The sequence below is a fragment of the Mercenaria mercenaria genome, chromosome 8, assembly GCF_021730395.1.
Source record: "Mercenaria mercenaria strain notata chromosome 8, MADL_Memer_1, whole genome shotgun sequence".
Classification (NCBI taxonomy): domain Eukaryota; kingdom Metazoa; phylum Mollusca; class Bivalvia; order Venerida; family Veneridae; genus Mercenaria; species Mercenaria mercenaria.
In genome coordinates this window covers 34484173-34507602 of record NC_069368.1, presented here as the reverse complement: position 1 = coordinate 34507602, position 23430 = coordinate 34484173, and the positions used below count along the sequence as shown (strand labels likewise).

General features: G+C 33.7%; 1 protein-coding gene across 2 annotated transcripts in view; it reads left to right on the top strand.

The window, feature by feature from the left end:
• LOC123566604 (collagen alpha-1(X) chain-like) overlaps positions 1–17598 on the top strand; it is a 163883-nt gene extending 146285 nt beyond the window's left edge. For both annotated transcript variants that reach the window (XM_045360871.2, XM_053549714.1), the window contains exons 3-13: positions 928–1126; positions 2536–2616; positions 5959–6039; positions 6392–6574; positions 7233–7304; positions 7523–7549; positions 8381–8461; positions 14940–14990; positions 15506–15595; positions 15932–16037; positions 16622–17598. In XM_045360871.2, coding sequence (XP_045216806.2) covers positions 928–1126; positions 2536–2616; positions 5959–6039; positions 6392–6574; positions 7233–7304; positions 7523–7549; positions 8381–8461; positions 14940–14990; positions 15506–15595; positions 15932–16037; positions 16622–16643 — 993 coding nt within the window. In that variant the 3' untranslated portion in view covers positions 16644–17598. The remainder of the gene's footprint in view (positions 1–927; positions 1127–2535; positions 2617–5958; positions 6040–6391; positions 6575–7232; positions 7305–7522; positions 7550–8380; positions 8462–14939; positions 14991–15505; positions 15596–15931; positions 16038–16621) is intronic.
• The last annotated feature ends 5832 nt before the right edge of the window (positions 17599–23430 follow it).

Sequence of the window (23430 nt, the reverse complement as noted above, 5' to 3'; positions counted from 1 at the left end):
TTATGTACGATTGTGAAGAGACTCTAAACAAAATGATAAAATAACATTACTGTCTGACTGAATTTATGACACTTCGCACAACGTTAGTGGAGTGCACTAAAGTTACATTCCTATGGTACATTTTTGTCCATCTTATTGACAAAAGCAAATAAACCAGATGCAATACTAGAATCTCAGAATTAGAACACAGGCAAATCTGTTTAAGAGAGAACTTGGGAATTATATCATGTGATTCTGTAGTAACTAAATCATCATTGTTTCTTGTAGGCCTAATGGAGATTTAGCATGCGTTAGGAACATCGATCTAGAGACTTTGTGGAAGATTCATGAGGGCTTAACGCAGTAATTGAAAAAATACCTATAACAAGTTACCATAAAGTCTTCAAAAGTGCCCATTTTTTTATCAGAATTAACCGAACTTTACCAGCTTCACCATGTGTGTCATATAACTTAACTTACTATACGGAACAACTTCAAAACTGCTTAGTGTAATTAAGTTTCAAACTGCTTGTAAAATAAAATCGTGAAACTATTAAAATAATGAAAATTGACAGTTTACTAGACTACATTTCGGTCAAGGAACCCCTCGGGCAATGACAGATCCTAACAAAATGGCACTGAATGTCACGCGTTTTACAATATTACTTTTCTTATACATAAAGTATGGCACGATGAGAGGATTGTATTTAGTATAATTTATTATATCTATTTACTTTGTAGTCACAAACACTACCATAAGTATTCAGTCATTCCCTAGTTGACGAAAGATAGAAGTAGTTTCAGAGAAGAATTGAAATTGCAATACATATTCTAAAGTTTCTCAGACAGTCAACTTTAATTTCATCATATATTCGACTGGCATATTTTTAGGAATCATAGGTAAATGAAATATAAATTGTGATGTCAGTTATTTTTCTCTCTTTTCAGGCCGCAACTATTCATGACTACTGTAGAAGTGTTTTCAACCTGTGTGATGCAAGAACTGCTCGAGGCCCACCTGGTCCTCCGGGGGTCCCAATCGCTGTAGGTCCCCCTGGGCCTCCAGGGCCTCAGGGTCCTAAAGGAGAACAGGGTCACCCTGGAGAGAGAGGTCCTCCAGGGAGGTTTGGCTTTGACGGCATTGCAGGTAAGTGCATGGGTCTGTTTCATTAAAAGTTAATAAGTTTTAACCTAAGTTCTGTCCTAAGTATTTCATTCATAGGATATCACTGATAACATTTCAAAAAGATGTTTTTAAATATAAAGTTGTGTTTCAACTGTCAGATTTTTATGATACCCTCACAAAACGAAGTTTCGGGGATATATGAGTGAGCTTGTCGGTCGGTCTGTCTGTCTGTCTGTCGGCGGTCGATCGGTCGGTCCGGGATCCGTCCGTTGGTTTTCATGGTTTCCGGACAATAACTCGTGAAAGGCTTGACAGATTTAAATAATTTTGATACACAGGTGTAACATTATAAAATACAGGTCAAGTTCGACTTTGATATCAGTAGGTCAAAAGTAAAGGTCACAATGACCCGGAACAGTTAAACGGTTTCCGGATGATAACTTGAAAACACTTGGGCCAATGAACATGCGTTTTGGTATACAGGTGTAACATTAAAAAAATAATGGTAAAGTTCAACTTTGAGATCAGTAGGTCAAAGGTCAAGGTCACAATGACCCGGAACAGTTAAACGGTTTCCGAACGATAACTTGAGAACGCCTGGGCCTATGACCATGAAAGTTGATAGGGAGGTTATGCTTAGACCTAGGGTAATAACTTTTGGTACACAGGTGTAACATCATAACATACAGGCCAAGTTCGACTTTGAGGTCAGTAGGTTAAGGGTCAAGGACACAATGACCCGGGACAATTAAACGGTTTCCGAATGATAACTTGAGAACGCTTGGGCCTAGGACCATGAAAGTTGATAGGGAGGTTGGTCATGACCAGCAGATGACACCTATTGATTTCGAGGTAAGTAGGTCAAGGTCACAGTGACCAGGAACAGTTAAATCGTTTCCGGGCGATAACTTGAGAACACACACGAAACTTAAAAGGGAGGTTGATTATGAACAGCAGATGACCCTTATTGATTTTGAAATTCGACTTTGACATTGGCTTACTTCTGTGACAAGGCCGTATTGTGGGGGTATAATTCGTCACACCTGTGACAGCTCTAGTTTTGCTCAAGTTCCGTGAATAACCGACTTTTTGAAATAAATCTACTTATAATGATTTTGAAGAAACACCGTACACCAAGGTTCTGACTTTTTCTTCAACGGGCCACAGATAATTGATGTATTTCTGGTTTGCAATTGAAATATTGACAAAACAAGGAGTAGTATTTTTGTGATGCTTTCCTATTTAAACATAAATCTGTTTATTTGCAAGCAACTTTTAACATAAACGTTGTTGTAGACTGTCGCCTAGGATTTAGTAATATATAAATCTACATTAGTCCAACTGTTGTTAGCTTATTTTCTTTTATCAGATTAGTTTCTGTAAATACCTGAAACACTTTTAAATTAGTAAAACTATTCTGTTGACATTAGGTACTCCCGGGGATAAAGGCGAACCTGGCGAAAAGGGGGACAGAGGGTTGATTGGGTTTAGCGGAGAAAAGGGCGATAAGGGTGAGTAGAATATTACGCACGTGTATTGTTAAGAGGAAGTTGAGATATCTCATAACTCTTACTTCTTTTTGATACAAGTTTGTCGCCTTTAAATTGTATTTAATTTTGGCATATTATTGATATTAAAGAGAATGACATTGAATCTACTAAAAGGAAGTAAATGTAACTTTGTGAAGAGGAACTGAAAGGCAAGATAACCATATCTGTGTCCTGAAGAACGATAATGTAATCCTTTATAAAACCTTTTTAATTCAAGGATTAACTTTGACTTTACTGAAGGGAATTTAGTATGACTTAACACCGTAAATGATAAGCGAACATAAGAAGTCCCGTAACTGATTTTCATACAGAACCGTCTCTAGTTTGTAGCTGTACTTAATTTTTCTCATTTTCGCTTGGAGAGAATGACATTACTTCTACTAAATGGATTTTGATATATTTTGATACAGTGGTACATGTCATTAAGAGGAATTGAAAGATACATTTACCATAAATCTGCTCTGGATAATGAACAAAGCTATCTGCACTTTTGCAATTTAGGCAATAAACTGAAAAGCGCAAGAATTTATTGTATGTAGATAAAATTGTCTCCCACAGACAATAATTGGGAAGAAAGGTGGAAGGAAGGAATAATAAATAATATGTTTGCTTGAAATGGTATTCATACAAGAGAATACATAGTTGGGATGACTGTGTCATGTAAATACAGCAGCACAATAGTTACTCCGTTAAGCAAGATTATCTTTTTTTTCAGATGATTTACCACTTTATTTAATTAAATTACTGTTCTGCTATATCATGTATTGACCTCTCTATGAATTTCAAATTATGAAGTTGTACAGGAATAGATAAAGCGAAGAACTAACTCCAGAAATATACTTTTTACTTCAAAACTAACATGTTTCGTCCATTGGACTTCATCAGAGTATAATAACAAAATAGTATGACGTCACAGGAAAGTACGACGTCAATGACGACGTCAAAAGACGTTACCCATTTTGGCGTAATATTCACATATAGTATAGGATCAAAAATAGATACTTATTCCCTGCAAAAATTGCAAAGTAAAAATAATATTAATACAGGCAAGGAAAACTAACTTATATGCAAAAATTCATTAGGAAGAATCTGTGTGAAAAAATGAAAGACTAAAATAATATTTTAGCATTCATGCCATGAGGCCAGGCTGTATTCAATGTATGAATCCAACGAGTCTCTTTCAAGAGCCTAAACCAGTCATTTTTTACCAAGTCGATTGGCATGAAAAAAAATCACTAACAGAGTGATTTTCAGAATTGAAATGTTCAGATATATTTGTAGGAGTATCAGGAAAATGTCTGATATCAAATTTATGGCTGTTCATTCTTTGAGAACATTTCTGATGTGTTTGTCCCACATATTGTAACTTACACTTTTTGCATGTGATTAAATAGATAACATTTTCAGACATGCAGTTAAGATTTTGTTTAACATCGTAAGTTTTTAAAGTTTGAGAGCTTGTAAACTGTACAGATTCAGTGATATTAGCGCAATGAGAACACCGTGTTCTATTACATTTAAGAACACCACCATTTACATCCGAAGACATCAGGCTACTGTGAACCAAGATATCACTAAGATTTGTAGGTCGCTTGTAAGCAATAATTGGTTTGCATTTAACCAGGTTGCGTACACTGCTTTTCTCAGATAGTTCAAAAAGCCCCCAATATTTATTAAGGATCTGACCAATGTTTGGTAGGGATGGGTTGTATACGCAAACAAAGGGGATAATATCATCTGTGTTCTGCCTGTGATTGGTCATGGCTTCTTCGGTTGACAATGCTGATGCTTTAGCTAAAGCATCATCAAGGATATGACTTTGATAATTACGATTTTGGAAATACGTTCGCAATTTCTCCAATTCATTTGTGAACAAATCATCATTAGAAGTGAGACGCCTGTATCGCTTAGCTTGGCTATACGGGATCCCTTTCTTGCATGAAAGAGGGTGACAGGATGAAAATTCAATGTATTGATGTGTATTGGTTGCTTTTTCATGAACAGAAAAATCAAAATTACCATCTCCTGTTCTACCAATATTAACATCAAGAAATGTAGCTGTATCTCTTGAATAACTGTGGGTGAATTTTATATTGGGATGGACATTGTTTAAACTGTCAATAAATTTAAGTAGGTCTGCTTCACTGTGTTCCCATATAAAAAAATGTCATCGAGGAAACGTTGTACAGGCTAAATGCAAGTACTTTGCCCTTGAAACTAGTGTACACAACGTATGCAGACATGTTGTTGTTGTTTTTTCTTCTAAGTTTAATTATGTTTACTACATCTCTTTATATTTTTTGTTATGTAAGTTGGCCTTATTATGGAAAACAAGACAAAATGATTTATGTGAACAAGATACATGCACAAAAACAATGTATATATATACAAAAGCTAAAGCTAATTTAGTTTACTGAGGTGATATTTTCTGTTAAATCCATTTATCATAGCAAATCTGATTTGATTATTGTTGTGAAATGGGGAGATTGAAAATATGCATGTTTCTTCGATTGTGTAAAGGTGCGTATAAGTGTGAGTGAGAAGTAGTTAACTGTAAGCAGATATGCAGGAAATGAACTAATATTTTGTGTAAAAACACGTGTTAGATATCTTTGTACAAAATGGTTTGTCACATTAATTTTTTTAATAAACTAAAGTTTAAATATTTAAATATTTTAATAATCTTGTGTTCCGTTATATTCCTGCATGCTTGAGTATGAATGTTTCTGACAAAGGGGAGCCTCCAAACTAGAATTGGTTTATTGATAATAATTATTGGTTCAAAATCTAGATGGACGGAGCTACTTCGACATTTTCTTTCTTTTCTGTATATGGTGATTTTGTGCTGTTTTGCTTTATTAAGCACAAGGGGTGTTTCTTTAGAAATTGTTTCTAGAAAAACTTGCTAGAAATCAAATTTAAATTGCTTTTGTTTCTTTACTTCCAAGTAGGCCCCTTTGTCTTTTCTACAATTTTTCAGTCGTTTAATCGTATTTCTGAATGTATTGTCATAGTCAGATTTAAAAATATGTAACATACCCTGATAAATAGTAGGTCCTACAGCTTCCGCTTATCACTTGCCTAAATATCTACAAGATAAATGATGTTTTAGTGTGGGAAGCATGGCGCCATGTCTGGTGAAGACAACACGGACATTTAAAAAACATCCTCAAGGCTCATTCAAAATTCATATGGTAACGTTGTAATGATTATATAAATCTATTATGGAAACTAAAACTTGTAAGTGACATTCTGATAGAAATATTGTTACGAATTTTTTTGTGTTCGTTTCTCTGCACACAGGTTATCCCGGTCTTAAAGGAGACACTGGCGGTCCTGGATCTCCTGGTGCTCGTGGCCCACTCGGTCCGCAAGGCCCACCAGGTCAGTATTTGACTTTTTCATAGATGAACATAGACTTGCATTTGCTTCTAATTCAAGTGAAAAACTCATAATTTTCTCACATTTAAATTGATGTCAAACCTATAGAAAAATATTTTAACTATAGAACTGGCAAATCGTTTAATTCTAATGGTGTCAGTGAATCTGATTATTACAATTATATTAATGAAAATACGTGAATGAATAAGGAATTTCAGCATTGTGTGCAAGACAATTTTAAACTCGGGTTCATTATTCTAACTGTTTACAAAGGCGTCAAAATTTTATGCCTTACATAAAGGCTGATGCTTGATGTTAAACACGCACTTGAACCATCATTGAATTGAATTTGTAGGTCCTAAGGGCCCTAAAGGTCAGAAAGGTGAAGAAGGAAGACGTGGGAAAATCGGCAAAGAGGGACCAAAGGGTGATAAAGGTGATAAAGGTGTGGACGGCATTCCAGGTGTACCAGGTTTCAAGGGGGAACTAGGTGATACGGGCGAACGTGGACCTCCAGGTTACGGCATCAATTGTATATGTAAGTTTAATTCAATGAAAGGCATCAAGCACTACTTGAAAAAGTTAGACCTTAACAATGCAATTAAAGAATATAGACAAACGCGTATGTCATAGGAAAGCACTATGACTTTAATAGTATTCAGTGGATTTAACGTAGTTTTCTATGTATTGTTTAGCACATTTAGGCAGGTTTTAAGTTCATATATTGCATGTGAATAATAAACATTGTTTGAGTTATTATTCATTCCGTTCAGTTTTTAACTCTGTATGAGACTTCACAGGAAAAAAGTTACATATAATACGTTCATATCATATTGAAACTGATTTAGTCTAGTCATTGATTTTGAAGGCCGGGAGTGTTTTTTTTTTTTACTGAAGTAATAAATCTATATTAAGTGTTTTGTGTTTTGTGTTTGACAGTTCTTATTATCTTATTATATATTTTAAAAAGATGAATATCATATAGTGCAAGAATTTTGAAATTCGCGTAAGAAGGCATATTTCTATCGCACGGTATAATTTTTAATTGTAAACAATGTTTGTCCTTAATACAGCTGACATCTGTCTTTACCTCCCTGCATTAGTAGACTTACAGTTAAGTATAGATGTTTAAACATATTTCTTCTTATAGATGTTATCCATATTAAATGTTAAATTATCTTCTACTCCATATTCAGGCGAGAAGGGTGATAAGGGAGAAAAGGGACAAAGAGGCCTGGTAGGATTCACTGGATACAAAGGGGACAAGGGTAATCAAAAGAGTTGTTAAAAGATAATATAGATGAAGTTGATTTGACATGATAGTGTTACAGTAATATGTCGAAGAAGAGTGAAATACTTCTTGCTAAAGTTATACTTCAACTTGTGTCGATTAGGCTTTTTTAACAAAGTAATTGTAATTGTTAGCGATTTTAACAGACATACCTAATTCAATACCGATATGTCAAGTTATCTATATTTATTTCAGGAATCACAGGACAGAAAGGTGATAGAGGTACGTTATTTTGTTATCCAACAATGCAATTTGATCTAAAGGCCATTTTATTAAAGTTTCCTTTTTCTTTTTTATTAATTACTCTAAGGCCGTGTGGTTAAGGTCGCTGACTTCAAATCACTTGTTCCTTACCGAAATGGGTTCAAGCCTCACTCAGGTCATTGCATTCTTCAGTTAGGAAGCCATCTAGATGGTTTACGGAAGGTCGGTGGTTCTACCCAGGTGGCAGCCCGAGAGGAAATATGCACGCACGGACACCTGAGGTCTTCCTCTACCATAAACGCTTGAGAGTCGCCATATGATCTATAATTGTGTCGGTCCCATGTTAAACCGAATAAAACAAAACACGACATAAACTTTTGCTTGATTCTAGTAATGTTTGCCAGTCTTTAATTGTTATATATCATATTAAATAGGTTCATTTATTACGTTTTATGCTACACCCTCAGTGTCAGTTTAAGTACTGTATTGATGTAAAAATACGTCGAAGAGGCAGTTTTTAAACGTGTTTATTGTATGCTATGCTATGAAATATTGTGCTACAAAACTCCATGTTTAAGAGGAAGCTTAGGATAAAACTTATGAAAGCCATGAATATCCGACATGAAAACCTATGTTTCAGGAATACAACTCCCTAAAACCGCTGCAAAATGTTTTGTGAAACAGACCACAGGTTTTCTGTTATTATCATGTTTACTATTTATTTCAGTCTGATTGCCTTATACACGTAAAATCAAGGACATATCCCGATGACATTTCTTAAACTCGATTTTGTCTAACATAAAATAAAATAAGCTTTGACTACATTATAATGTGTTAATTTCTTCATAGGGTTCGGATTGAAAGGTGAACAAGGGCCTGTTGGACCACCAGGACATACAGGTGCAAAAGGTCAAAAAGGTGATTGTGACGGTAAGAATGAATTTCTTTTATGTGGTCAGTCCTTTCCAAAGGCACGAGCAGGTCATGTTACTTAATGATATTTCTCTCAGATTTAAGAAATAAAAGAAAGTTTATTATTCATGCTTATTGTAGATCCTTTTATTTAAGACATTAAAAATGAGGAAACACTCTAATACCAAACTACTTCCTAATGTAACACTAGTAATGTATTGGTCGTTTATATTACTACATGTAACTTTTACTATAAATCACCAAGAGCTTTACAATTTCTATAGAGCTTTAGGTAGAATATCTCGCTAAATGTGTTTTAAATCCTATACTGTTTGTTCGACATGTCTATAAGATTACAAATGACAACCGTTTAAAAATAAATACAATGTTATCTTTGCGGCGCTTATTGGATAGCAAAGTCGATTGTTTCGATTACAGCAGTAAGCTATTATGAGTGATTGCAAACAGCAAATATTCTAGTCAAAATATGAATCAGGTTTTGATGTTTAAGTTAAATCAAGTTTGTTTCCTTTAAGTTGATAAATAGTACTTTTCATTGTCAATTACGCTTCTGTGTCATGCCTGACGGTAGGCGTAACTTTGATGAATGAGCATCTAACGCCTTCTTACGTTCATCTAATTTGTCCAGTAAACTATCCACCAAATTGTCAGATCTCTGCGCACACATGTCCCTCGGGAGAGGTCAGTTATCACTTGGAGAATACTCCGATAGTAGTATTGGTAATTTTGATGATTATAAACTTCCTTTACGCTATTTGTAGAACGAAAATGTTATTAGTTCGTAAAAAGTATTATGATTTCCCGGACGATGTAAAGATGTCTTTCGAGATATTTTGTTAAAACCGCATGGTACAAAGTTCATATGAATAATGAAATCTGTAAAAAGATCCTTTGGAAGCATAGAATGCAACCAAGAACAGTAATACAGACTCGGTTTCATTGAGTTTGTTCATGAGAGGTAATGAAACCTCTCACGCCCCACTAACATCGGCTTTAAGCGGAATTCTATTACATAACACCTAAACCTAATGCATATACTAATATGAAAAAATATAAAGGGTCTACTGTATCAAAATGAATGCCAATGATTGTAATTTGTAATCGGCTGATTTTATGCTAACAGAAGGAATTTGATGTTTCTTTATTCGTGTGTTAGTGTAAAAGACTGTAAACAATTATATTTTATTGGCATTTACGCCTTCGCGGTACTCGGCCATGAAGGTTACAAATGATAACTGAAATTGAAGAGACTCGATAGTTCTAAGGGCAAACAGATTATACAGAAATGATAATTATTGCCACACTAATAATTTCCTTTATATGTCTTTTGAAGTTTCTCTTCCTAAATTTGCGAACAGCAGGTGCATGTTTCGGGACAACAGTAGCAGTTTTATTGATGGAAACCTAATCTGCTTCATATACATCAATAACGCCATATATTGCAATAGTTATTAGTTTCATTCTGGTGTCTAAATGAAATTCGACACGCAGTTTTCTTCTAATAATTATAATTCATTATATGCAATTGGACTTCGTTTGCAAGGTTTCAAGTTATTTACGGTTCGACTGTCAAACATTGTACTGCTTTGACAAACTGAAAGGAACAAGTTATCAATATCGTAAATTAACAAAATAAAGACATAGTATATTGTTAACATTTTTGAACGCCGTGGGAGTGATATAAAGCATTGTCTTACTATGGTATTACACTAGCGTTGTTGCATTTTGACGTAAGATAGCTTCAAGTTAGTCGAATTGACATTTTCTTCAATAGATAAAGACGAAAGAAAAATTGTTTATCCAGCTTAAACGACGTACGTGATGGAACAAATGCTATAGCCTCGCATTTCATTAGCTCAAACGAGCATAAAGTGCTCAAGATGAGCTTTTATGATCAAATCAACGTCCGTCGTTTGTTCGTCTTTTGGCGTCAATATTCAGACTAATTTTATAAAAATATTCCTTGGGTTACCCTTCACAAGAACGTTTTGTTTGTTTGTTTTGGGTTGAATGTTTTTTTTCAACAGTATTTCTGACATGTAACGGCGGGCAGTTAACCTAACCAGTGTTCCTGGATTCTGTACCAGTAAAAACCTGTTCTCCGCAAGTAACTGCCAACTTCCCCCATATGAATTATCAGAGGTGGAGGACGAATGATTTTAGACACAATGTCTTTTTTCAAGTCGTCACGGAGAACATACGCCCCGCCCGGGGATCGAACTCTCGACCCCGCGATCCGTAGACCAACGCTCTCCCTACTGAGCTAAGCGGGCGGGCTATTCACAAGAACGTTTAATTCGTACCATTCCGTCAGATATATGTCCACTAGTGGGTATGTAAAAAGTGGGAACTTCCTTGTCAGAGCTAGACTGCACGCCACTTTGAAAAAAAATGCTACACGTATATGTTTTGGGTGACCCTTTACAAGTAGTTTTCCAATTATTTTGATTCATGAAAAACAAAATCTGTTCACCAGAGATAAGAATAAAAGCACCATTTTCTTATAACATCTCTTGCTAAACCATTGGCAACAAATACAGGAAAGTTCCTTTTATGACCAAACCAATAATATTCGCTGTATTCCAATTCGTTTAAAACATATAAAGAGCTCTGAAAAGTAAAACATTTCAAACGCAATTTCCACATAAACTTCTGGTCTATTTTCTAAATAATTTCACAGACGTTTATCTTTGGTGAATCGTTCTAAACTTATTCCACTTTATATGTCAAAATAAAACATAGCTGCCAGGGACTGGTGTGACTATTCCTATATGACTCAGTGGAAAATAACTTTGCCCAGTTTGTAAAAAATGTAGCAAAAACGTTTCATGTTATACCTATTTAAGCCATAACACTCCGGGGAGCTATATAGAGCCATAGTTTCACTTAAAGTCCCACCATAACCTAGTGATCCAGTTTTCCTCCCACAAAAACTTCATGATATTACAGGTAATATACAGCTATAGTACAAGTTACCAGGTGGACAATTTAGGTCCTTTCTAAATGAATACATGTGTTTTAAAACTTCATCAGACTTATTCAGTCAATCTCTTTTCAACATAGCATTTAAAACATAATATATGAGTAACTGTGTTACACAGTTACCACGGGGGAGGAACTGTTACACGAGACTCGGTTGTGGAGGATATCATGTTACAGATTTAGGATGCTACTGTTACAGTATTCCTGGATAACGTTACAGCATTCGGAGGATAAAAATCACTGTCGGTGTTTTGTTTGCTAAAAAATTAGTAAATATTTATCTCTTTTTTGCAAAAGTAAAAATTGTTTCTCTAGATCAATGGTATGTACGTCTGCTGAGACATGGTTTAACATGTGAAACACATTATATTGATGTCTATCAAGCGTTTAATGACAAAATCCGAAATTTTGACAGAAAATTATCTAAAAGAAGTTGATTAAAATATGTTTCAACCATATTTTATGCTCATTTGCATCGATAAAGACCCCCTTTAGGCATGCAGTTATAATACGAGGTAGAAAAATCAATGTGGGTCTAATTTTTCGTGGTGATATAGAATGTTACAGTTGTGGGGTGCTTCTTCTGGATGTGTTACAGATTTAGGATGATACTTTTTGGAATACATTTTGACAATATACAATACCAGGATAGCAAATAAAATTTAGATACCATGAATTATGCGGGATTTTTTGTAAGATGTAACAAAAATATTATACCAAGTGCATTTTTTTCTAATTTCGAAATTCTAAATCTGATTCAACAGCTATATATAATAAAATGATATATAAACATTTTCAATGGAAAGCTAGTGTTCTATATCTAATGTATATGATACCATAATCACCAATTCGCATTGAATCGTCGTTTGCACTTTAATAAGCTGTCCTTTCATAAACAGTACCTGTTTATGCTACATGTATTAAGCTAGCAAACGATGTGTCCTAGCTTCAGAAGAGCTTGGCAATGCGTGACTTTTAAAAACGATTTCAATTACTAATAAGCTTAAAAGAAAATATCCTCTCGGAATCGGTAATGAAGAACTTAAGAAATTAATTGGATTTTCTCACGACAACTCGCACATGTGCAATAAAAACTTCATTTCAAATAACAAAAGATTCTTTTTTGTTAAACATGTATACGTGTTTACTGTTGGAACAACCATCGAATCATAGTCTACCTGCAGGCGCGTAGCTGCCTACAAGCAGATATGCATCTGCGCAATGAAGATTTGGCAAGCATGCACAACCAAATAGGCTAATCTGAAGCATTGAATCTGTTTGGTCACAGTTAGGAGCCTAAATCATTTAACAGAGGATTTTATACGCAGTTCATAGTTAAAATGGATAATGTTTCAGGATTTTCATCTAAAAGTATATGCGTCTTTGTCTTTGTGTGTATGACGGTGGCAAGGGCTTTTCAGGACTGTGCGCCATTAGAAGGCATGTCTCAGGACTATAGGCATTGCGTAACGCGAGCACGAGCACATTAAATTGGGTTTGTTCAAAAATTAGGAGTTACCTTATAAACATAGTAACTCACTCTCTTTTTAGATTTGAACGAAAGTAACTAATCTATGTGAATATAAATAAATACACACTAAAAACATTTTTCTATTACGCTCCGCGATATCTTTGGTGATTTATTTAGAGGTTATGGAAAAACATTTAACAACCGATGTATTTAGAGATTGTTCAAACGATCGGTCAATTTGCATGAAAAAGGGATGGGAGATTTGCTCTGCATAACTTGTATCATCAACTGTTCATCATATGTGATTCTTGACATATCACAACCGACATCTTCTCCCGTTAGGTGGACTTTCCTGTGTTTTAAACATCGTTACAGCAACGCCACTCTAGTACATGTCTGACTGCCTCAAATGACAAAATAAATGTTGTTTAGCAGTATTTACATCTAACTACAGAATCCTGAAGAAGGAAAAAGTATCATCCTAAATCTGTAACACATTCAAAAGCAGTACCCCACAACTGTAACATATCCGGCTAAACTGCAACATTCTATAAAACCACGAAATATTAGATCAACAGTAATTTTTCTACCTCGTTTTATAAGTCCATGCCTGAAGAGGGTTTTAATCAATGCAAATTTGCATGAAATACGGTTGGAATATCTTTTAATCAATTTGTTTTAGATATTTTTCTATCAAAATTCGATTTTTTTCATAAAACGCTTGATTGACATCAATATACTGTGTTTCGCAGGTTAAGCCATGTCTCAACAGACGTGCATATCACTGATCTAGAAAAACAATTCTTATTTTTGGAAAAAAGAGATAAATCTTTACCACATCTTTGGCAAACAAAATACCGACAGCTATTATTATCCTCCGAATGCTGTAACGTTATCCAGGAATACTGCAACAGAAGCAGCCTAAATCTGTAACATGATATCCTCCACAACCGAGTCTCGTGTAACAGTTCCTCCCCCGTGGTTACTGTAGAAACAAAGTATGCTCAAATTTTAACTTAATGCATTGATTACAGTGCATATTGCTACATTCATTTAATAAAATGTTTATACATTAAACACATTATCTTGGCCTAATATATGTCACTATCCGTTTATACCTAAATACTTGTATGTCTCAATTTTTTCTTGCAAATCATGTATAATTACTGTCTTGGAATTACAAAAAAATACAATAATTCTGTGGCGTGTCCTTCACTCGTAAAACAAATTCAGTATGAAGATGCACTATTCATATCAATATATACCTGTATCCATCACTCGTTGACATTTCGAAACACTTCCTCTTAACAGCTATGGTTTCAAAGCCTTGCTTTGAGTGTAGAATTATTTCATGAAAGCAAACCAGGTAGCTGGGTTACTGGATGTCTTGGTTCCACCTAAATTCCCACTCAGGAACCTTAGGCTTTCCATTCATTGCCATGAAAATCTAGAAAGTCGCAATATGTTATATAACTGTGTTGGTGTGACGTTTAACCCAACAATAACAAAACAAATAAATATTTTTCAGAATATTTATAAACGTTCAAACATAAGTTCTTTTTAATATAATAATGATGACTTTGAAAGACATTGTTGACATCTATATCTCTTTGTAAATGGGATATATAGTTACCTTTAGAAATGCTGTATGCTCTCCTTAGCATGTTTGTTTTTCCTTAAAGAAATTGCTTCTGATATTAAAATTTAATAAATATAATGGTGAAGACTTATTACATAATTTAAATACAGAGTTTTTACAGATGAATACCCGCGTATATCCACCAGTTATACGCAGGATTTCTCAGTTAAAAGAATTCGACTCAAGGGAAGTTCGGAACTGTAAGGTCCAGTGACAAGAATATCTAGTCAAAAACATCAACTTCTTCGTTCTTGGATGTCTTTTATATGTGTTATTCACATGAAGCATGCTACATCTTAAGTATATTTGAAGTCATCAGTTTGTTAATGTATATACTATATATTTGGCAACTTGTTTTCTTTTATATTTTCTTTATATTTTAGTGTGGACTAAAGAGAGGAAAGAATGGCGAGTTGTTAACATCGATCCTAAAGGTATGTTTAGGTCTTTTAGTATTCATTCGTTCCCTGTAGTTTGCTCGAAAGTTTGTTTGGAATGTTATTTCTTTACAGGGTAAAACTAAGCTGTAGACAGAACATTCTAACACATTTCCAGTTCTATTTTGATTAAAGCATCAGGTCCATCGTAATGTAATTACCTAAATAGCCCGTCGGCACAACCGAAGTTAGAAATAACGGAATAACAGAAATTTTAAATAAATAGAAACTGTTCAATTTAAGCTATGGCTCTTTTAAGTATGAAAGGATTTATTGCGAGTAACTTACGAAATTACATGTACATTACGAAAATGATTTTACTACGCAAAGGTGAGTCACTAATACAGCATTGACGGAACTAAATAATCGTTCCATTGTGCACAAAAGTACAAAGACAGAATAGTCTCTAAAGAATGACAGCTTCGTAATTATTTGGCGCAGATTAAGTTTATTTGCTTTGAAATATTTTGTGGTTTTCTTTTGTATGTTTATTTTTCTTTTGGTTTTACAAGGCGACAGCAACGGACAACTCAGTGATATACCGCAGCAAGATTACCAAGCTGAAGATGGCACGAAACATACTTCCGGTCATGGATCACGTGGTTAGTAAATACTACAAGGACAATTTATATAGAATGTTATTGTTTTAAGTAGAGAGAGTGGTGTAAGAACTTCCCGTTTGTGTGACGTTTGTTCTTGGACTATTTTAATTCTTGAAGGCTGGGGTTAAGACTGTTGTCACAGAATGTAATTGGATGCTTTTAAGTTATAACTGTAAGTCAAAGTGAATTCATTTCAGGTATATCGAACTCTTTTAGAATTATTATATCTAGTTCTCTACCTGCAACAACCTTTGATAACAAAAACTGAAAATTGAATCATAACTTTAACTTAGCTATTTGATGAAATGATCTGTATATTAAGCATATTTCTTTCAGGCTCACGATCAAGTGGAACAAACTCTGTAAATCAGGCTTCTAAAACGATATCTTCATTTATATCATATATCATCATAATTCTTATACATTTGCCTTTAAATTCTAGGTAAGTTTGTGTTTGTTATTCCAGAATAATGAATCATATAGTTTTTTTTATACTTTGAAACTACTGATCTACTCAGATTCTTCTTTGTATTTTTGTTTTCAATGATATTTTTATTACTATTTGTAATTCACACCGTTCTGTGATAAATTTTCAGATGTTTACGAATTTGCCAATTAATGTACATTTTAATTAGACATATTGGGGTTTATTGATGCCAGAATAAAGAAGCAGCTGAGAAGATGTTGTTGTCAAAAGATGGCGGCACAAGAATATTTTTTCCAAATTTTCTTAATTTTGGAATATTATATGACAAAACTAACACATGTAAAGATATATATGTGGATATTTTTCAGTTTGAAAAAAGTATCATAGAAAATAATATAAAATATGTCATAAATGTTTTAGCTCCCTCGCATTATCTTGATAAAAGTATCGATGTTTGATAATAAAATGTGTGTTTTGCTGGCTGTCTACTAATGATTCAGCATACTCCCAAACATTGAAAGGATTCATAAAAAAATGGTTCCGAGTATTTCTCTTCCGAAATGAAGTTTTAGAATACGTCAAATTGTATCTACTTGCAGGAACTTTCGTTTCCATATCTGACAAGCTGCTTTTAATCTAATGACAAACCAAAGGAGCGCAACGACACTGAAAAAATTTGAAAAGAATTCAGAAATAAAGCTTGTGATGCTGAAAATAGATAACACTATCAAGGATGTGAATAAGAAAGTGCAGCGCGGCGGTGTTGGTGAACTAAGTATTTCAGTAAGTCTTGTGATACTCATTCGCGAAGTTTGTGGTACTGAAACTTAAAAGTTCGGTAGCATGTAAACGTTATATTTTGCTCATTTTAGCCGTTAATCATTTATATTAAAAATATGTAATGTTGAATTTGTTAACAATGCGAACAAAGCGTTTTCGTGTGGATACCAATGTTATATGTGAAACATTATGCAGCAGTCTGCATTTTTTTTTGTCAAAGGCATCATATTTTGTTTCATTCACCTGTCTCTTTGTAAAATGTAAACTGTACATATTTCACAAAAACCAAAGTAAAAATAATGATTTATATTTTTATATAGTGTCAGCATGACAAGTTTATTACTAAAAATAAAGAATCTATTGGGGGAGAACAATTAAGTTTTCATGAATAATCATAGACTGTTCAGTCTCACTTCGAATGGTAAGCAATTTCAAATCACATTATTATATAATAAACATAATAACAACAGGCAAAGTCTGAATCCAAAAGAAGATGAATGTTTTTGTTACAATTATGTTGCTCTTTAGAGGTATAAAAGTAAACAGATGCATAAATGCGTTATGTGTATACTATTGTTACATGTTATTTATATTGCTTGTTGCTTTCGTCGATGCTTCGGCTGTCTTGTTTGTATAGAAGGTAACTTACTAAGACTTTGCTAAGCAATTGTGATAAACCATTTTCATGGTTGTGAGTGAACATATGGTTGTCTCTGTTTATTTCGTTGTTTTTTTCTTGTTATTAAATTACTTTATATAAATGTACATATATTTCCTAAAATAAAAGTTAAAACTCTGTGTTTGTATCTTTCTTGTGGCTAACTACATCAAATGTTATCTTTTTTTGTTAGAAATAAGTTATACGTCTGACGTTATAATTCGCAGATTTGAAATTTGAAGTAGTTTTTAAGTAGGTAATAAAATCTGCATAATTTATTCCATACCATTAAGTTACATGATATAAAATAATTTAATACGCTGGAAGTATTTATATTAAGGAATATTGGCCGTTTACGATTCAATATTTATTACTTATATATCATATTGCAGATGTTATACACAGAATTCCGCTTTCAACATGTTGTCCTTTGACAAGGATCATGGCATGAAATTAGCAAGCCTCAGACCAGACGGCAAAAGTGGACTCGAGATTTCCTTCGAATGCTTGTTTGCATTTTGTTAATCTTTAAGTACATTGCAATTGAGACAACGAATCTGCATGCATTTATATAATAAATAAGGCCACTTTCATGCCTACATGTCATAAAAAGCCATTGTCGATATAATTGGTTTAATGTCGTCATTTATATCAAGTTCCGTTTGGTTCCTGCATTGCATATTACATTTAGAAGCTATGCCCGTGAGACCGTTGTTGTTTTCCTCATCCGGTGACACCTCTCTCTTTTCAGAAGCTGACAGACAAACATACTGTTGTTCACAATCCTACCCAATCCTTTATTCATACAGATTAGTCCAAAAACAAATCTTTGCTACTGCTTTTTAAAAAGGCAGTCAGACACCACGGTTTTCGATAGTTCTTCTAGGTCTTTGGAATGTTTTGCCTGTGAAATGGTATTAAAATGCACATTATGATAGCATTTTATCTAACGAGCGTTTGTTTCTATTGTTAGCAAGTCCGATATAATCGACAAATATTTGTACAGACTCTACAAAATTCTGTCATACATGTGCAGACAGCTTTAAGCAATGAGACACAGCACGCTAATGTTAATATAACGCATAAGATTGTCGTTCAGAAATACTTACTTTTCTGTACAGTACTAAAATAAATAACAGGATAATACGATTATCTCCATTTGATTTAAATGTAAACTGACTTCTGCAATTAGCATATAATATTTGATTTACATATTCATTTCAAATGCAACAATTGTTGTCCTTTTTCTCAACATTTGAAATATATATATTTGTAAGGGCTTCGTGTTAATAATGAGTTGTCAGGATTTTGAAGAAGATGTATTCGTCAGATCCGCTAAATTACATAGCCTAAAATGCCTTCATGGTTTTATTCTATAGTCATTCTATTGTAAATATCTTAGTAATACATGCATTCAAATAGATTTTTTGTTAAAATATCTATCTTTTTCATTGTTTTACTTTTTACGTCAATGTGACTTTGAAAACAATTCCTAAGATGCGACAGTCTCTATTCATTACTAAAATAACTGATCCATGTAAAACGCTTATCAGGGATGTTGGGCATAAACAAACTATGTCCTCAGATGTCACTGTTTCAGCTTTTTAGGAAAACAAGTGTTAATTTATCTTATTGTACGGCCAGTGGCCTGAATATTTCATCAGTTTCGCAATTGCCTCAGGAATGTTGTTAATATTCTTCATGCCTTAGGGAGTATGTGCTCTTAATCATTTAACACCCCGCTGAGAACAGAAGTTTCCTATCCATTTAAAACATCCAAGTCATGTTAATATCAGCGTAGTTCTGTGCTGACAATAATCTTTCTGCATATTTAATCATAATGTGTAATAGATAAGATCAGTTTTGTGTTTGCCCCATGTATCGACCAACTGTTGACTGTAAGGGTTCAATATTACCAATTAGGAAAGTTGGACTAGAAATGCTTTAACATAATGAAGAACGACCCCGAAGAAAAAGAACACGGATCAATAAACTTAACAATATTTCGTTGTATTTCAGTTTTAGTGTTCATTTAAATGTAGACCTATTGTAATAGGACGTAAACAGGCGAAATTAGACCTAATATCTAATCCAACGAATGTATCCAAAACAATTTGGCTCAGTATTAAAAATCTAACAAGTGTGACAAATTTAATACATTTAAAAAGTCTTTGGATAAAACATCACTTTACATTGTCTGACGAATTCTTCCTTAACGTGTGACTTAGCCATGAAACTTTCAATTGATCTTTGGCTAATGTGTTTGTCTGTGTTAATATTAGACAACTGTTGGGTATAGGAGGATATGCTCAATTTTGTCTATTATATATAATATTCTTTCAAGTAACAAATCAGGCGAAGTGTAAGACTATCTTATAGTAATTTAGTGTCCGCTTTCATCTGTTAAGGCAATGTTAATTATTCAAAATGCAAAGTTAATAAAAACCCACAACATACATTCCTCCGTCTTTATTACTTCAGTATTTTAACTGTTGTATACATTTTGTAATTATAACGGAAGGTAAAATATTTCGGACGAAACTATTTCACATTTGTTTAACTACTCTTAATTACATTACATGCTCTTTACTTAGTTGCTTTTGCAAACACTTCCTGTAAATTCTAAATTTGAGTATCTGCTGATTTGTGCGCAAGAGAGGCATTTGAGCTTACATGTGTTTTATACGGTTTGCGATAAATTGACAGGTAAAAAATTATTGCAGATGATAAGCAAAACATATCCACCCTCATTAAACATACTAGCAAAGTTTCTTTGGCATATTTTAATTGTGTTATTATTAAGTTTTATATTTTAAGTAATACAATTGAAGATACTGCTAGGAAGTCTTTTATCGGATATCTTCATTACTGCTATCCTTCTGTCAATATTGCGTAATCTTCTCAATGATCCACAAATCTACATGACATATGATGTGTCATATCAAAATGAAGATGTTTTAGCGTGATTAGGTGAAAAATTCTTTGAAAGTTTCATGCCTTCCGATGAGCACAAGTTTTTGGTCATGATATGGCTGTTTTTTATAAAAGATTTTATACATACAGGCAATTCAAGTCTGCCTGATTACAGGGGTTTATTCTTTTGTAATGAGTATTTACGCTTTCTTATACAGGTTTATTTAATACCCTTGTCACAGAAGCAGTGATAGCAATATATAACTCGACCAAATTGCCTGATATTTTATTTAAGCTATTTTATTTGTGATTTACACAACATGCTTGGTTGCTCTGACGAAAGGAGTATTATATCAGGCACAAAAACGTAGGATTTTAAGAATGTATGTCGTGTTTTCATTAGACTTACAAAGTCTGTTGAGATCAAGTTCTCTGTAATAAAGTTTATTCTTTTTTCATACTGACACCGATATTTTCTAAGAAAACCATTTTCCCTCTAGGCTCATCTCAATAGAGTCAGAGGTTAGAGATATTGTAAATTTTTTCAGAAAGTGCTATCAAAGAGGATTGATTTTATGGCCAAGTGCTTTACATTTATGACTCTAACGACTGATGCCAGTCTATGTTTTCATTAGCTTTTAGAGATAAACTTCTCGGCCTTGGGAACTTGAACGGTTATCTTATTTTAAAACAAGCTGTATTTTTATGTTGATCATTGACGTTTACAGTACAAACAAGGACACAGATTCCAGCTGGATAGCTGCGCTCCAAAAATGCAATCAACCTTAAAACAAAACATTATATTCATGCATGCATGAATGGTTGTGAACATAACGGATATATTCACAGATAACGTAAACAAATCAAATAAAACAAACAGGCAACAAAGACGGTATGCATGTAAAGGGTACATCCTTTGGTCTTTCAATTAATTTTGAAAACATATCCAGTTGAAATATGGACTGGTTATAGGTGCATCACATTTCAGTGTTTATCAGAATGTTCTCAACGTTCAGAGCATTGCTAATAGTTAATTCCTAATACAGGCAATGGTCACAATAATCGTCCTACCTTGCAGAGATATGCTCGTACAAATGTTCATTCTCATTCATCAGATGTTCGACATGGTACCTAAGAACCATGGTAAACATCTGGTATTCTTAGTCAATCTGACTAAAGAGTAAGAAAAAAGGGGTTAAATGTCCCAGCTGAACAAAGTTGGCTCCGGGCCTAAAAAATTCATGAATCTTTGGACAACGACGTCACACCTATAAAAAAGTGAAGGTCAAGCAAAACAAACAATTGTAATTATTTCAATATTTCTGTTTCATAAGCAAAGTTTGACCGTAGTCATATCACATAGATAAACTGTATGCAGCGTACCTTCATTTCAGAGTAATGAGATTCACTCATTATATAGCATATCATATTTATTAAACTTACTTATCATTTGGAGATATATCAGTATTCTTGCTAAATATACTGAGCAAAAGTTAGCTTTAAAACTGTGAACAGCGTCGTTTAGGATAAACGCTTTGTCTACATTTCACTCAGCGTAGCACAATCAACAGAGTGAAAGAAACTGACACTCTCGTCCAGTCAGACAGAGTGTTGCATAAATCTTTCATTTTGATAAATTATCTATAATGCGTTATCAAGTAGTTTGATTTTCAAACTGAAGTCACGTGGCATAGGTTTCGAAAACGAATTTAGACGGCGTCGCCGAAAAAATCTTTGCTACTGCTTTTTAAAATGGCAGGCAGACACCACGGTTTTAGATAGTTCTTCTAGGTCTTTGGGATGTTTTGCCTGTGAAATAGTATTAAAATGAACATTATGATAGCATTTTATCTAACGAGCATTTGTTTCTATTGTTAGCAAGTCCGATATAATCGACAAATATTTGTACAGACTCTACAAAATTCTGTCATACATGTGCAGACAGCTTTAAGCAATGAGACACAGCACGCTAATGTTAATATAACGCATAAGATTGTCGTTCAGAAATACTTACTTTTCTGTACAGTACTAAAATAAATTACAGGATAATACGATTATCTCCATTTGATTTAAATGTAAACTGACTTCTGCAATAAGCATATAATATTTGATTTACATATTCATTTCAAATGCAACAATTGTTGTCCTTTTTCTCAACATTTGAAATATATATATTTGTAAGGGCTTCGTGTTAATAATGAGTTGTCAGGATTTTGAAGAAGATGTATTCGTCAGATCCGCTAATTTACATAGCCTAAAATGCCTTCATGGTTTTATTCTATAGTCATTCTATTGTAAATATCTTAGTAATACATGCATTCAAACAGATTTTTTGTTAAAATATCTATCTTTTTCATTGTTTTACTTTTTACGTCAATGTGACTTTGAAAACAATTCCTAAGATGCGACAGTCTCTATTCATTACTAATAACTGATCCATGTAAAACGCTTATCAGGGATATTGGGCATAAACAAACTATGTCCTCAGATGTCACTGTTTCAGTTTATTAGGAAAACAAGTGTTAATTTATCTTATTGTACGACAAGTGGCCTGAATGTTTCATCAGTTTCGCAATTGCCTCAGGAATGCTGTTAATATTCTTCATGCCTTAGGGAGTATGTGCTCTTAATCATTTAACACCCCGCTGAGAACAGAAGTTTCCTATCCATTTAAAACATCCAAGTCATGTTAATATCAGCGTAGTTCTGTGCTGACAATAATCTTTCTGCATATTTAATCATAATGTGTAATAGATAAGATCAGTTTTGTGTTTGCCCCATGTATCGACCAACTGTTGACTGTAAGGGTTCAATATTACCAATTAGGAAAGTTGGACTAGAAATGATTTAACATAATGAAGAACGACCTCGCAGAAAAAGAACACGGATCAATAAACTTAACAATATTTCGTTGTATTTCAGTTTTAGTGTTCATTTAAATGTAGACCTATTGTAATAGGACGTAAACAGGCGAAATTAGACCTAATATCTAATCCAACGAATGTATCCAAAACAATTGGCTCAGTATTAAAAATCTAACAAGTGTGACAAATTTAA